The 16,392-nt window shown below is 46.5% G+C and overlaps 1 protein-coding gene across 50 annotated transcripts in view; it reads right to left on the minus strand.

The window, feature by feature from the left end:
* Positions 1-16,392, minus strand: part of MAP4K4 (mitogen-activated protein kinase kinase kinase kinase 4) — a 175,788-nt gene that overhangs the window by 48,325 nt on the left and 111,071 nt on the right. For all 50 annotated transcript variants that reach the window (XM_089922579.1, XM_089922591.1, XM_089922581.1 and 47 more), the window contains 7 exons: positions 14,500-14,625; positions 13,120-13,230; positions 9,245-9,335; positions 8,687-8,817; positions 6,242-6,296; positions 4,738-4,816; positions 1,205-1,380 (listed from right to left, as the gene is read on the minus strand). In XM_089922579.1, the coding sequence (XP_089778705.1) occupies positions 1,205-1,380; positions 4,738-4,816; positions 6,242-6,296; positions 8,687-8,817; positions 9,245-9,335; positions 13,120-13,230; positions 14,500-14,625 (769 nt within the window). The remainder of the gene's footprint in view (positions 1-1,204; positions 1,381-4,737; positions 4,817-6,241; positions 6,297-8,686; positions 8,818-9,244; positions 9,336-13,119; positions 13,231-14,499; positions 14,626-16,392) is intronic.

Below are 16,392 nucleotides of genomic sequence, written 5' to 3' on the forward strand. Positions count from 1 at the left end.
AGATAGACGAGTCGGTTCACGAGGCGCGACAGCGCGTGTGCAGGTGAGCGCCTCCGGGGGCGTCACCGCCCAATGAAAACCGCATATGCTTTGAGAAGATAGTAGAGTGTGTGCAGGACGTGGGGGTAGTAGGGGCGTGACACCGGTTCCCGCCGTGAACGGTGCTCGTGCCCTGGGCCGGCCGTACTTCCCACAGAAGAGCAGATCCTCTTGTATTCCAGACAGTCCCCTGTGGGATGCACAGCCATGCGGGGGCAGGGCTGTGAGAGGGGCCCCAGAGCCCTAAGAAAAGTGGTCCCGGAGCATCAGCAAATTCACAAAGTCCACTCTGATGCCAAAACTCGAAAGAAAGAGATGAACTGCCCAAACCAAGGCAATAAGGAATGTGTCTGGTGACTTTCAGCACTCGGGGATTGCCCTGAACTTGCTCTTTGTTAGTTTCTTCTTTGGCCTTGAACTTGGAGTGTCAAAAAAAAAATTCAGCAACGGGTTGCCTGTTATCCAGCGTCCTTCTCTAAAGTTCCCGTTAAGAACTCACAGAACAGGAAGGTCAATGGGAGCCAGAGGCCCCAGAGAAGAAGGTTTAGAGAAGACGGTGGTGAAGCCTGGCCTGCGCGTTGCTGGGCAGGAGGCACCGCTGAATCCAGGCAGGTGGACACAGAACACGTCAGGATAGGAAACCCAGGCACTGGGGACCAAATGGAACCTTACGTAATCAGCAAAGCAAATGTTCATGCTGTGCAGTGAAGACAGAAAAGCAGTCAGGCCTCACCACACCACCCCCATAAAGTGCAGGAAACCCTGGGGCTCCTGAGCAGGAGAGGAACGGGACAGCACATGGACGGTGATGTTCCCAGCTGACGCTTGGAGCCCCGCCTGACGCAGACAGAACACAAGGTCCACGATGAAGTTAAAAAGCACGGCCACAAAGATGTGCCCCCGAGGAGCAGGACGGCATCGAGCGCTGACTGGCCACAGTGCCCACTACCCCGTGTCAGCCTGGCAATGCACTGCACAGCGCCAGTCCCCTGTGCTGGAGCCAAGCTGCCCCCTCGGCCCGTCCCTGGGCGCAGAGCAGAGACAGACCACTCAAGCCCCGGCCAGGTGGGCACAAACGCGGGTGGGAAAGGAATAATAACCTGTTCTGGTTGGCAAAAACCTAAACAACTGTTTTTTAAGATGAAAATAAAAACAGGTTTAATACCTTTCTCTCCTCTCTTCTTCCTGGTCCGGTCTATATGGTCCTTAAGCTGGATTCTAACCTGCCTTTCATTCGGCTGGTCCCTGATAAAAGGATGCTTCAGAAGCTGCTCTGTGGAGGGCCGCTGCATGTAATTCTTCACCAGGCACCCTTCTATAAAACTAAAAAATTTCTTTGACCTAGAAGAGGAAGTAAAAAAGATCATCAAATTTCTACCACAAAGGGCAAAGCTCCAAACTACCAGTAACTTACAAGCTTGCAGACAGAGTAGGGCTCCAGAACTCACTGTGAACAACGCTGCAAAGGCACAGGGATAAAACAAGGAACAAAGCAGGGACCACGGGGCCCGGACTGTCACTTAAACACGGTTTAGGAGTCGCACCACACACGGGGGGCCTCGGAGGCAGCTGGAGTTACTGCTGCTTTCTGACCGTGTCGTCACGGGGTAGAGGAGGCCAGGGAGTAAAGGGAGGTCTTTGCTAACGTAAAGATGGCAGAGGAGAGACGGCGGGATCCTCTAAGACAAGGACAGACACAGAGTAAGAAAGGGAGCCGAGTAAGTGACTCGGGGCTTGATCCTGTCACTGCGACGTTGCCATCAGTTTCAGGCTGGTTTACGTATCAGTTCTCTACGCTTAACGTTCAGAGGCAGAAATAATAGTGCTGAGGGGGGGAACGACCCTGCCGTTAACGTCTACCCCACCAGCCACTTTATTTCTGCCTGTTTCTCCATTTCTGGCCCACAGTGACCCCCTCCCTAGCCTCGGCTGACGCACTCTTACCCACCCTGTCCTTCGAGACTCAGCTCAGACACCCTCCCGCCGGTAAGCCTTTCCCGGCAACACTGCACCCCGCCCTCCCCAGGTCAGGAGCCTTTCCTTTGGGGTTGTCTGCACGTAACACACTGCACACTTCACATTTATGTTTCTGTCTCCCCTCCTGGTTTAAAACGGTACAGGTCAGGACTGGTTCCTAACTTCTCCATTTGTCAGCAATGCCCAACTCTGAGCATGTAGACTACAATAGGTATGTAATAAATTTTTGTTGAATGAATGAGTTATTCAGTCTTTAAAAATGTGGTTGAGAAAAAATCAGTTCAGTCCTTTCCAGTTATTTCACTGCTTTTAAGAATCATTTGTATTGTCTTCTGTTTCTACTCAAACTTACTATTTTTGTTCAATTCAACAAATATTTATGTGTCAACGACATACATTTATTTATGCTAGGCTCTGTAAGAGATACACATAGGAAATAATGTATGTACACACAATAGCGGATGTATACTCAAACTGCGAGGAGGAAAAAAGAACTACTGCCGACAGTGGAGTGGGTCAGACATCAAGAAAAAGGAGGATTTCTGACATTCCAAAGATGGGAGAGAAAAGCCACCGTTCCAGAGGGACAGAAACCACATGAACAAGGTAGCAGAGTACTACAGGGAACAGTGGATTGTTTTCTGACACTAGTATGAAAAGTGGAAAAGGGTCAAAGAGATAGGCCAGGGTCAGCTCAGAGAAGGGCCCTAAAGTTGTGACTTTATTCTATGGTTAAGGAAGAATGCAGAAGATTCGACACAGCAGTGATGGAATGCTCTTAGCACAGAGATTCCCAAACCCCACTGCCCACAAAGATCATTTTGGGAGTTTATTAAAAATACAAATGCCTGGGTCACTCCTCAAACTTAAGAAACTAGAAACTTTGAGGTTGGAGCCCTAAGTTAAAAAATTCCAAAGGGATTCTCATGTGCTGTGTACAGATTAACATCTGAGAATCGATGATCTGCAATGTATTCTTGAAAGTCGATGACCAGGTTCTGCTGAAAGAGAGTTCACTAATCATCTTTTAAAGGCCGCTTCTCCAAAAACAGTCGTGGAAGTTTACATCTGGTGGACAGGAAGACAGCAACCATAAAGGAACTAGGACTTCCTGTCTGTAACCCTCTCCCCCCTTAGAACACTTGGGTGAAATGAGGCAGCGACATAAACTCCTGAGAATGCATCCGATCAAGCTCAGGTAGAGGAAGTTTGGTGGGAGAGCACAGGCAGAATCTACTGTCATCTACATCCGTCTCTTTATCTCTCTGCACTATATACACACAGTGGTTAATGCAAACCTGCAAGTCATGGACAGAGTGGGGGCCGACTGACAAAACTGTGAAATACCCCGAAGGTGAAGCATCAACTCGCTTTAATAAAACCTGACAGAGAAAAAGAAAGGGGAAAGTGAGCATCGTTCAGTTCAGCAGGTGCCGGACGAAGTGGCACCCAGCCCCGCAGCTTACTCCCTGGTGACATCTACTGGCCACCCACGGACGCCCCCGGTTATCATGTTTTAACACAGGAGGCCAACCGGGGCTAAATCTTTGCACCCGTCCCGCCTTAAAGAACCTCGCCAAGAACTGGTTAAGTGGAACAAGATGGCCTCAGTTCCCCAGAGCTGAATGTGGTGAAAGACGGTATAAAGGAGGAAACCCCACCAGCAAACAAAGGTGGGGAGGGCAGGGAGAAGCAGGAAAGAAACGAGTGGCGGTACATGTGCGTGTCCACACCCGCGATGGGAAGAGAGGCTCCATGACGCCCTGACAGCCGGAAGACCGAGGCCAGGAGAGAAGGAGGCTGAAATGGAGATCTCTGGCCTATTTCAGAATCAGAATCAAGAACCTAAGAGGAGACAACACCACCTGGAAAACTCATGAGAACAGTTTCAGAAAGGAAAAAAAAAAAACCCACAGTAGGTAAGACCAACAGCAGAGCCCAGGAAACAGGAATGGCAAAGGAGGGAGGGAGGGAGGAAGGGCCCGAGTGCATGAGAGCCTGAGTGCAGACGGGAATCGACAGGAAAGGACTCAAAGGAACCCTTGGGAGGAAACAAGTGGGCAGAATGCTCAAGTGAGAAAACAAAGCACTGCCCTTTCCCTCCGAGATTTTAAAACTACACCAAACCAGCTTCACCCCACACGGCTGCACTTAACGCTTTCCTGCACGGAGGTCGTCACCGTCTCCCTCCCTGGCATCAATTCTGTTTAGCAGATGCGCAAGGAGGGAGAAGGAAGGGGGTGGCCCAGGGAGAGGACCCCTCCTCCAACGCAGGCTGCTGGGACGACAGGGGCCCATCTGACTTCAAAGTTCTGCAGTAACTACAGTAAACCCTTCCATGAATTTTAAGATATTACTTCAACTGAGGAACTACAAGTCAACACAGCTTTGCTTCTTAATGAAAAGATGGTTAGAAATATATTACACTGAGAGGTATGTTTAAGTATTAAAATGGAACCTTTTTCTTTAACGTGTTGGTGTTTCATAGGGTGGCTTGTCACTATTGTATCATTCAAGGACAACTGATCAAGAAAAAGAAACATTAAAAAATAAAGCGATACAACACTTTTTAACTGGTGTTCTGGGGGCACTGGCTCTTGTGTTCTTTTGGACTCAGAATGGCCAGAGTTTTGCCTTGAAGTCAAACTAGAAAAAGGAACGATTTTTTTTTAAAAAAAAAAAAAGGAAAAGAACAGCAACAACAAAGCACACACAGCTTACCATTTTTTGGACTTCAGCCGGGGAGGAGGGTTTCTGGGGATGAGAAACAGTGCTCTCATGGGATGCATGTCACAGAGAGCTGGGGAGAGGAGAGGGCGTGTCAGTACGTACTCAGGTTACTCATTCTTGACCTCTAGGGGCACGCGCTCTGCCCATCGTCTGATCTGCCCATCGTCTGATCGGCATGCTTTACGTCAGGCAGTCTGCACATCTAGTTATACAGCTGAGGGCGTACCCTGAATACCCCACTTAAACACAGCAAAATACGAGGAGGGAAAGCGCAACGAGAAGAACATACAATTTCAAACAGACATTGGAAAGTTTTCATAAATCAAAGATAAATATTGATTCAACGTCCTAAAGGAGTTAACAGCTTAAGTTTCTACACCATCTATCAGATGACAATAAGATAACTTTATTTTCCTAGGGTTGTTGTGAGGATTAAATTAGACTCGGTCGTAAAGGCCTTCACCCAACACCTGTAACACAGATGCGTTAAGCCCTCCAGGAACGCTCGCTGCTGACTGTTAGAGCGAGTGTGCCTGTGGAAGAGCAAAAACGGGGGCCAGATGGGACTGTTTAATTCTGTGCAATGACTGCCTGTTCTCCGATCACTTGCCCAACGAAGGCGTGTTAGGTGCACGTGTACACACGAGTATGTCACGTCAGGTATTTCCGAGTGTTTATTCACCTTCACAAGACTCTTACAAGGCAGCTGGGAAATGGGGGCCAAAGAAAAGGAGGGTACTACTGTTCCTGCCGTGAAAGAGAACCGAGACAAAGGTCCAGGCAGTCCTTCCCCGTCTCGGTTAAGGGAGCACGTGGTGATCAAGACGGACGGCCGCTTCTGCAGTGCAAACTCATCCTTAGCTGTGGGCAGTCTTTTATCATTCATTCAACAAATATTTATTCAGCAGCGACTATGTATCAGGAAGTTATACATTCTTTGTATACACTTTTTTTGAAAGGGGGACTGGCAGAAAATGCTGTTTTTCCCTTTGCTCTCTGAAACTCTACCCTGTTCCTGATTAAAAATCAATTTCATGAAGTTGTCATTGATTTAATCCAAAGCAGAAGCAAAACTTCACACATAATACTGAAAAAAGTTATTCCACAGATAAAAGGCTGTGCCTCTATTTGTAAAGTTAAAATGTAAGAAATACTGAAATTTCCTGTGGTAGGACCAGTTTCACGGAATATTAAGTTCAAACTGTAAAAAGAAAAATTACTGTGTACTATCTGACATCAGAATAATTTCAGGTCACACACGTCTGATTACAACTTAAATAAAAGATAACATAGCCCACGGACCTCAGGGAGATCTTCAAAAGGACTAATGCATGCCAAGAATTCCTTTCACATCGAAAACTCCACTGTGTTTATGATTCCTTCATCTGAACGCCCCATCAGGAACAGTTTCATCCATGCAGCCACTCTCTTTGAAGCCTTGAGACTAGGTTTAAGTTACACAGAACTGGGCTGAAAAGGAACGCAAGCTACTTACGGGGAGCGCCTTCTGCCATCTCAATGGCTGTGATGCCGCAGGACCACAGGTCACTCTGCAAACAAAGCGGGAAGTTAGGACACCGTCCTTGCTGTGAGGCCACCAACTCACCACTGCTGATCATTCACACAAATGACGCACTTGCATTCTTTGGGGTACGAACCAAAAGGAAGTTCGCCAGGAAATTAAAAGCACAAACACATCTGGAAGAACACCTTCCAAAAGAATGAATGAAAGATACAATAAAGATAACACTGATTGTTAATTAGAACCGCTCGTATCTATGACCGAACAAAGTTGGTTCCCCATTACTTCTTCTCCCTACCCGCCCACTGCAGGCTCTGCAGTTCATCATTTCTTCATTTCTTTCCAAGCATTTGATGATTTAGACTCCCAGCCTAGATAGATGTTTACTCTTATGTTTTATGACAATATCTCAAACTTAACTGTGATGTTAAACGTTTAAAGGCTAGAAAGTACTGTTTATGAAAGGTCCTCAGAAGAATTAATAAAATCCACCCTCGCTCACTAAACGGAATCATGCTGTCATGTCTCCCTACTCTTCCTTCAAACTTAGGGGTGTGAGATAAGTTAAGTGCATGCAGTCTTTCCCTTCCGATTCCCCAAAATATTAACTTTAAAATTTGAATCATACTCCTTTTTTTTTAGGCTACGCCATGCGGCTTGAAGGATCTTAGTTCCCCCACCAGGGATCAAACCCGTACCCCCTGCAGTGGAAGCGTGGCGTCCTAACCACTGGACCACCAGGGAATTCCCTAAAATTTGAATTTTAGCTTTCTCCCCTACTCAAATACAAGTTCCATGGGGACAGGTATTTTTGTCTGTTATTCACCTTTGTATCCCCAGAGTTGTGACTACCATGTGGTAGGCATTCAATATACACTGGATGACAGATGAGGTTTTATCAGCTAATTTCTTAAAATCCAAACAAGATTTTCTAAAAGCAGATAACAGATGTTTTTTCATCATTAGCCTTCTTTTGTTTAGACGCTATCCTAATAAAGAAGTTTACTTAAAGTTGCTCCGTTGAAGGGTTTTCCTCAATAACCTATAACTATGCTATGGAGGCTCAAGCACATATGTTTTATTACAAGAATAAAGAGGCCCATGAACTGCTCCCTTGTTTTTACGGAGTTTTCTACACCCTCAGGTACAAAGAGCAATTCACCACCTTAACCAGAAACTAATATGGGCAGCATCAGTGGTGGGACCACCAGGTGTTGACGCTCCCTAGGGTGATGCAGACAAACGACATCCATCTCCTCTCAGGGGATCCCGGAAGGCTTTTCTCGATACTAATGGAGCCTCTCCAGTTCACAGAAAACAAGGTAAATGGCATTACAAAGACTGGCAAGTTACAATTCAGAAATGGTAAGATACATCTAAAGGGTGGAACACTGCCTCTTCAGCAGGCTGGTGTCATGCAGAAAGCGGGAGCTGGGGGAGAGGGTGTGACAGTCTTCACTGAAAGATACTCAACCACCAACCAACCAATACAACGTCTTGTCCCATACTGAATACTGGTTTGGACAAACCAGGTGTAGACGAGCTGGGTCTAATTATGGACTCTGCATTAAGGAATCATTTTTAATTTACTTAGGTATGATAATATTTTGGATGCGTTAGAAATGTTTTCAAATGTTAGAGATACATGATGACATAACAAAGAGTGAAAACTCCTAAAGTCTATAATCTATTTGAAAATATTTCAGCATATAAAAACATAAAATAAATATTCCTCTCCACCACAGGCTCACATTGAGTTCCAGTAGTTGGCTATTTGTAATAAATACTAAATACACTGGCGTGCCGTAAGATAGGAACTCAATTGTGAGTATCATTAACACGTACATCAACCACTCTGACTCATTTACTTAAGGCAACAGAATTTTTAAGTAGTTTTTACAAACGTATTCAACCCGAGTCTGATGATCAAATATGGGTTTTACATCAGGATCAAAAGGTGCATTATTGATACAAGTCCCTAGAGGTCACTCTAATAGTTTACATATATTTGTGACCAAAGCAAAGCTGCAAAGCTCTTTAACAACACTCTAAAATTTCACACAGACGAAGCTATTGCTATATATTGCCAGTATTTTTAAAATAATAAATATCTGATTATAATATATTCTTCAAGTTAAAAAGAACGGCAAACAGGGCAGAAGCACTGAATTTACTCAGGACAAAAAAAATTTCTACCGACAACCGAGTGACACACAGCCGCACCCCACCTTGAAAGCAGCATCGTACTTAGTAACAGAACAGGGGTGATGCAGAATGGACTGAAAAAAAAACAGCCTCAAAATACTGTCCCAGCAGATGTGCCCCTGCAGCAGGGGTCCATGTGGTCCTCAGTGAAGCAGCAGGAAGGGGGACTGGAGGCGGAGCCCCACCCGCAGGAAGGCAGGGCCGGCGCCTCACCCTGTAATCATAGGTGGCGTCGGGGTTCTCGTCACAGGCGATGACCTCGGGAGCCATCCAGTACGGGGTGCCTATGAAGGTGTTCCTCCTCCCCACGGTCCTGTCCAGCTGAGCGCTCACACCGAAATCCACTGTGGCAGGAAGAGGAAGGAGGGGGAGGAGAACACAATTAGCAAACCAGCCGACGGCAAGGCGAAGAATGGGAGGACCAGAGGCCTTCAGAGTAAACGACACAGAAACACTGCACAGACTGCAACCTCCCACCAACAGGGATAAGGGGCACCCTCTCCAGGGCCAAGCCACCAAGGCGGCAAGACGCTCGACCAGCCTGGGAGCTCCCTGGGACGCTGGACCCGCCACCTCCCTGAGCATCCCAACAGCGACCGCCAGAGGGACTTCCGGATGAGCCAGGAGCACGGGGTAAGGGAGTCAGGAGCCAGGCTAAGCAGTAAGCCCAGCTCCCAAGCCTTAAATAAGACAGAAGGAGAAACGGGGTAACGTTTTCAGCTAACTGCGCTGGGGCAGGGTATCAGATCATGTGGCACGCCCATCACATACCAAGCTTCACCTCTGCGTTCTCGGTCAGCAATACATTCTGGCCCTTGATGTCCCGGTGAATCACGTGATGGATGTGGAGATGCGCCAGTCCCTAAGCAGGAAAGTCAGGTCTGGATTTAGTTCTCTGTCGCTATAAGTGACTAGCCCAGAACATACCCTTTGTAATAAAGTGTGCACACAGGCCAGAAGTTTCTGGGAACATAAGATTCAACCTCAGTGCATTTCCAGCAAGAAATCACCAATGACACCACACAGAGAGAGGCACCCACAATCCCAATGGGTCAGGGCCGGGGGGGGAGGGGCAGGGTTACCACCTTCCAGCTGCTCCCCAGCGGCACGCTTTCGAGGACCATCCGCAGTGTCTCTGCTGTCATTTGTGCTATTTGTGTGCAGGGTGGTTCCTTTCCCACGCTGCACGCCTATCTTGCAATGGCCGACCCTGGGGGCAGATCTGAACTACACGCATCCCAGGGGAAAAGCAAAGGGCGAGAGTGGGCTTTAAGGTCTGGCCCTTGAATCCAGCCTGGTTTTCCCACCAAAGAGCGACAAACTGCTAACTACTGATCGACCCGACCTCCACCCCACGTGCAAAACAACTCTGCCATCAAAAGAGCTTTATGTTCAAGCATCTTTCTTTCCCAAGGAAATAAATCCTACTGGGCACACAGCACTTTTTGATGACCTCGCATCTGGAACGAAGCCCAGAGAATGCCTCTGATGAGAGGTGGTGGGAGAACAAAAATACGGTTTTCATCCAAATATGGTCAGAAAGACCAAAAGGCATCATTCTCACAACTCATTTACTTGTCCTGACTTTAGCTAGAGAAGCCAAATCTACAGCCTGCCTCCGTAAGCTACAAGCAACCTATTAACTCCCAAACGTCTCAATTCAAAAAGGGCAGATGAGAAGTAACGACTCATTTGATTTGTCCTGTTTAACTTCTTTGTGGGGTTTTATCGTCATCATTACCTTGTAGGTTATGAATTAAATGTAACAGCTGCCCTAGAACATTAATTTTTCTAACATGGGGGTTTCTAAAATCATTTACCAGTCTGCCTGTGAAACAGAAGAGAGCTTATGTCATGGCTCTGTGTGTTTCTCCAGCACTCAGGATGTGCAGTGTTACGCCACAAAGCACCAAGTAGAGGGGAAAGCACTAAAAGCATACGGCATCTTCATGGTATCGTTAGGAAGAAACTCCCTCCTTTCAGCCCAGTTCAAAGGTGTACCTTTGAACAGCGGAAGAACAGATGAAAAACTGCAGCTTCCCTCTTTCGTAATTCCTACTTTTATTACTTCAGTTCATTTTTTATTCTCTTAATGTTCACAAACCCCCCTCCTCACACTTCTCCAGAATTATCTTAGCAGCAGACGTCAAGCAGCCACATCTTCTCAGACGAACGTGGCCTGCCTGCATTCTGGGTCCTGTCGAGCAATCCCCCTGTCCTAGGGCTGCGGTTACTGCCTCTGGGAGGGCCCGCTGCTGGTGTGTCTGCCAGCTCGTACAGCGCATGAGCCCGAGCCGCGAGAATCTGCGCAGCGGACACAGTCTTCCTGAATGAAGGGCCTGGGAGGGAGGGCGTGTTCCACCGCCCCCGCCATGGTGAGCTACAGTCCTTCCTCTTCAGCAGAGATGGCAAGTCCAGTACACAGTCAGCGTCTGTCCAAGAGCAAATGAATCAAGGTCCACAACTCGGAAACACGGTCCTGTAAGTCCGTCGCATTCACAGAATGAAGCAGCAGCCAAAGGCCGTCTTCGGTGCTGGTTGGGAGAAGCTGTAACTGCCCACACTCAGGATGATCTATGCTGGTTTCTATGAAAACGCGAGGCTGCCGTGTGGATGGTGACCATGGAAACGGGCCGGAAGGAACACGCGGCTTCATGTCTCGAGGCTCTCGGTGGGCCCAGGAGAGCTTTTCTACTGCCGTCTGAGGCCCACGTGCCCACAACTCTCAACCTGCTGAGATCTTCACTCCACAGCAACTGACTCTACCGTCCACCAAGGAATGAGGACGTCTGTCACCACAGAAATCAGCCTCCGGCATGCCTCTGGGATGCCCTGCTTTCCTTCCCCATGAGCGGCCTTCTCACCACTCTGCTCTCTCTTTCCCAACACTGACTCCCGTGACCCGTGACGAACACACATGAGTACATGACACTGACTCTTCCAGAAGCTTCTGTTTGAGGTTAGTCCATTTAGACGTTCGTCGTAGGAAAAATTCCCATCCTAGATGAAGTGACGTGAAGGAAACTCTCGTTTCAGGTGCCCACGGGGGCGGAAAACACCTGCTGCATCTTGAAAAGATGTTCATTGAGCTACTATGTTCAGGTTGATCTGGGGCCTCAAGCAACCTGGGCTTCTTTCAAAAAATGCTGTCTTGAGTTCAATGGTGGAAAAACAGTTGCATACACTTAGTTACCTACCCACATGTTATATTAACTGATTCCTGACACTAAAACTCATTTACTTCTCATAATAATGGTACTTCCTTCATAGGACTGGGACCTAGATTTTACACATGAAGAAAGTAAGTCTTGGAAAGTTGACTAACTTGGCAGGGGATGTGCAAAAGGTAAGCAACAGAGGCAGGACTAGAATCCAAGTCTACCTCACTTGAGGCCCACGCTCTTAGCCACTGCTCTCTCCTGCCCACAGGACTTGAACCCAAGTCTACCTCACTTGAGGCCCATGCTCTTAGCCACTGCTCTCTCCTGCCCACCCTGAGTTTTCGTTATCAAGATAATAAATACACCTGCCCACTCACTGAACTCCCTCACAGCAGTATAGGGCAGGAGGCTTAGTTTCCCATGTTAAGGCTCCTATAATAACCATAAAAGAATCTTGATATTTTTATAATGAAACTTGTATGTGATGATAAGAGGACGGGGTCTCCCATTTCACCCTCTACAACTGGTTTTCCTAGGGGAATTGTCTATTGTCAAGGGCTCTGTAAACTTTCTAAATAAAAAGAAATTCAGACTACCTCTGAATTCTAGACGGCATTTTTGAAAACCTGCAGTCCTCTGTGAAACTTAAACGTAAAAAGTGGAGTAAATTTATCTATAAATAAAAAATAAAGTACCATTTTTTTTTATTAGTGACAGAAACGTAAGAATTAGATTCCAGTTCAACTCCATAGTCTTTATTTTTAAAATGTGGTCGGTAAATGAAATCCAACCAAGTAACTTAAGTGTGTAATTGAGGGGTAAAGTAGAGAGAAAAACTGCACCGGCTGACCAGAGGAAAGAGGCCCACTGGCAACTCACATGCAGTTTTCCAATACGAAATTTTCGCACACTCTGCCTGTGCTGTCAGGACAGCTCTACTACTGAAAGGGATCGTCTAGAAGCTGCTAAAACGGTAGCCAAGAACTTGCTCTGACATAAACCAGCTTTCCAGTTGGCTGTAAATAACATTAAACATTAGAGCTTCTCCTCATAAACACTGTCACAGATTCTAACAGTTAATGCCGAAGTCCACAAGATGATTTTGAAAGCCAGCATTCAGCACCATTAATATTGCTTTATAAGCTTAGACACACGATTCCCATAAACACAAGAGTTACGGATTATTTCTCCTCCTCTCCACTCTGATTTTCTTCTTCATAACTGCAGGATGAATTCAGGGAAATACCAAAAAAAAAAAAAAAAAAAAAAAAGCTATTGTAAGTCTAGTTTCTTTGGATACTTGCCAGGCTCAAAACCATGATGTGGCTTAAACTATCAAAGCCAGCTGGTGATACAGAACCCTTGGCTGTCACAAAAAGAATAACCTGTTCAGGTCGCAGCTAATGCGCAGAAACCCTCGGGGCCGGGCAAGTGGAAATGGAAACACAAGCCCACGCCTGGCTGCCTCAGCTGTGCCCCACTTACCCTCAGGATCTCCCTGGAGATGTAGGCTATCCAGTCTTCCTTGAGCGTGTTGCCCTTGGTGTTCTTCACGAGGTCTGTGATGGACCCGGCCCCGCAGAACTCCATAACAAGCTGGAGAGAGACAAGACACGCTGCGGCCAACACGTCCCCCCAGTGGCCAGAGCATCACAGATGTCAGCACACACCCGGGTAGGCCGGGGGGCAGTCTAACCCCCCTCCTTTCCTAAAGGTCTGGGCACACGACCACTGTGGAGGCACCGAACTCCTGAGAGCATATCTCATCACACCCCATCTATTCGGCACGGACATCCGGTCCAAGAGATCGGCGTCTGCATGTTCCACGGCGCAGCCCGTGCAGAGGCCCTGAAGCCCCCCTTCTCTCCTGAGCACAGATGCAAGTGGACCGCTTGCTCCTAATCAACGCCCACTCATCAGAAATCTGATCTAAATACCCCTTAACAGGCTTTCCAACTTGCCAGTGTCTAAACTGTTCTATTTTCCACACATCGTGATTCTCAAACTATTTTATATTAACTGCGTTTAGTACAGTTTAAAAATTTCTCTTTAAAAAGAGAAATACTATTTTTAAGCAGCACATCATTTTTTAAAAGACACTATTTACAATACCTAAATGTTTCCACAATACGAACACAAGTATATTTCCAAAGTACTTAGAAAATAAATTGAGTTGAACTATTCTAAAAATTTAACTGTGTTTGGAGACGGGCAGTGGAAATAAAGGTAACTGTTTCCCTTTTACTATGCTAACTTTGCAAACAGTCTCTAATGGCTTTTTGAAAAATCAGAAGAGCATTCATCTATCTTCCTGCCCTATAAGCCCAGTACCTTTGACATAACGTGATAACCACAGATCTGACACTATCTCGGTGTCATCACCTTGAATAGAAATGTATTCAATAAGAGATACGGTTGAATATGTATAAATTCTAGAAATTTCCCTGGAGTCCACTGTTCTTAATAAATTACTGAACTAAGTTTGTTTTCTTGCAATTTGTCTCTCATTCCAACATAGTAAAGAAAGATGCATTTAGTTGATATTCCACACTAATTAATTTCCATAAAGTTTTTATCACATTGCTTTCATTTTCAAGCTAATTTCCTTGCTATTTTGTTACTTTTTTTTTTTTTAATGTGCCATTTTATTCCCAAAACACAAGTTAACTCTTTTTCCTGCAATGTGAAATCAACACCAAAATAAACATTCAGGACACCTTCCACTGAGAAGGCCAGGGAAGATACCAGATGTTACCCCTTTTTCTTTGCTTTTCTCTCCCCTCCTCCCTCTGGAAGGTTCTTAATGCCCTTTTAAATACAATCAAAGAGGAAACCCCACAGAATGCTCAGGAAACGTCTGCCTACCCAGAGTTGGTCATCGTGTCCTGGGGGGCTCTTTTTAATGAAAGCACCGTAATACGTTGCAATATTTCTATGATGAGAATATTTCTTCAGCATATTTATCTCCAGCTTGATTTCCTCCTCTTCATCCTTAAGAAAAAACAGAAATAAAATGTGCAGCTTTTGAATGACATGCAGGATTTTACTTTCTCCACACGCAGGCAGTCAGACGTTCCCAGCCCCTCCAGCAAGGGAGAGACACTTTACTCTTGTGCCAGTAATCGGGGACTTTCGGCGACGCATCCTTTGAAATGTGATTACAAGCTCTGCAAGAAGAAATACAAGCACAAAAGGTAAAGATGAAACAGGAAGCAGCAGGGGCAGAGGGCACGCGTGGCCTGGCTCTTCCACGGGCCACGTGACCCCAGGCAATTCACTCCACTGCTCTGGGCCTCAGCTGGCTCATCTGTAAAAATGGGAGGAAAAAGGAAACTGGCTGATACTACTTCAAATGACTAGGAAGGGCTGCTTCTTTTCTAGAGAACATTTGTGAGTATAAATCGTCCGACGCACTTAAGGTTCACCTCTGAGAGCATCACACAGCACCATCACCCTGGGTCGGGGGCAGGGGCCAAGCTCAGGGGCCCTGTGGTCCTGGACGGACAGCGCCCCCAAGACACTCGGGCCAGTCCAGGAGCCCAGAAACATAAACACCACTCAGTGGCGGCAGGTTGTCCCTAGACTGGGCTCATCCCCCCGCCTCTTGCTTTACTAAAATAAGAGGAGCAGAGGAAGAAATGAAGAGTCTGTATGAGAAGATTAGAGGGAGAATGAAGGGGACAGATGGTGACAAAGGTCCAGAAAATAAAAATAAGTTGCTCTTGTGAATGTTGAGGTCTCCGCCTTCTCCCACACCAACACCGCCCCCCCCCCGCCCCAGGGGAAACCGCGTCATCGGGGGCGTCCTGTGCCCTGCTGCACACATGGACACCGGGAGAGGGTAACGCCAAACCACCTGCAAAGAGTCATCCAAAGAAAGGTTTACAGGTAGCACGAGAACGAGAGGAAAGCAGAATTAAAGTGAGAAAAAAGAGAGAATGTGCAGGAATAGAGAAAATCTGCCTTGGTTAGAAAAGGGGTGTTTGAGGGAAGATAAAGAAGATCTTTGAGCAAAGCCTCATAACCAGATCTCTAGAATTCCCTTTATTTCATGTATTTTCAACAGGAAATGATGAGTGGTTCCCTAAAACCTCCTGACTTTTCTACACTGACACACTCCTTCCACTTCAGCTGATATCCTTCCGTCTCCAGGGAAGACTCAGGGATTCTGAGCCGCATAGGTACGTGTATATGCACACGTGAGCGCGCGCGCACACACACACACACACATACACACACACACACACACACACACACAAAACCTACTGTTGCAGCCTAGCATCTCCAAGAACCTTTCCTAAGGCCTCACAGACCTAAAGTAAGTTTGGTTTGCAAACACTGCTCTTCGGGCAACATCATTAATTAGATATTAACAGTGAGACCAAATGAAAAAAGAAAATGTCTTTTTAAAAGCAACTTTCAGTTGGTCATTACTGCTTAATAAACCCAATACCCACGAAAACACGTAGTCATCCAACACCGGTGATTCTCATGGCAGTGGCTTCCAGCTCGGTCCAGAGACGTAAGTATGAGACTACTGCCGCGTACAGGAGACAGGCACGGCTGCCATGTGACTTTGGCAGGTGGTGACATAAATATGAAGCAGAGTCACATGGCTAAGCACAGTCTAGACACTAGTCTGTGTAATAATCCTCATTCAAAACCCACATATATGTAAATCACGCCGAATGCATATGAGTTTCAATGGCCATGGTTAAAGCTGCAATGAACAGTAAGAGGCTGAACAACTAGGATAAT

This window comes from Delphinapterus leucas, chromosome 13 (assembly GCF_059928025.1).
Source record: "Delphinapterus leucas isolate spDelLeu-1000000601 "Yukka" chromosome 13, BTC_Dleu_Yukka2, whole genome shotgun sequence".
NCBI classification, from domain to species: Eukaryota; Metazoa; Chordata; class Mammalia; order Artiodactyla; family Monodontidae; genus Delphinapterus; species Delphinapterus leucas.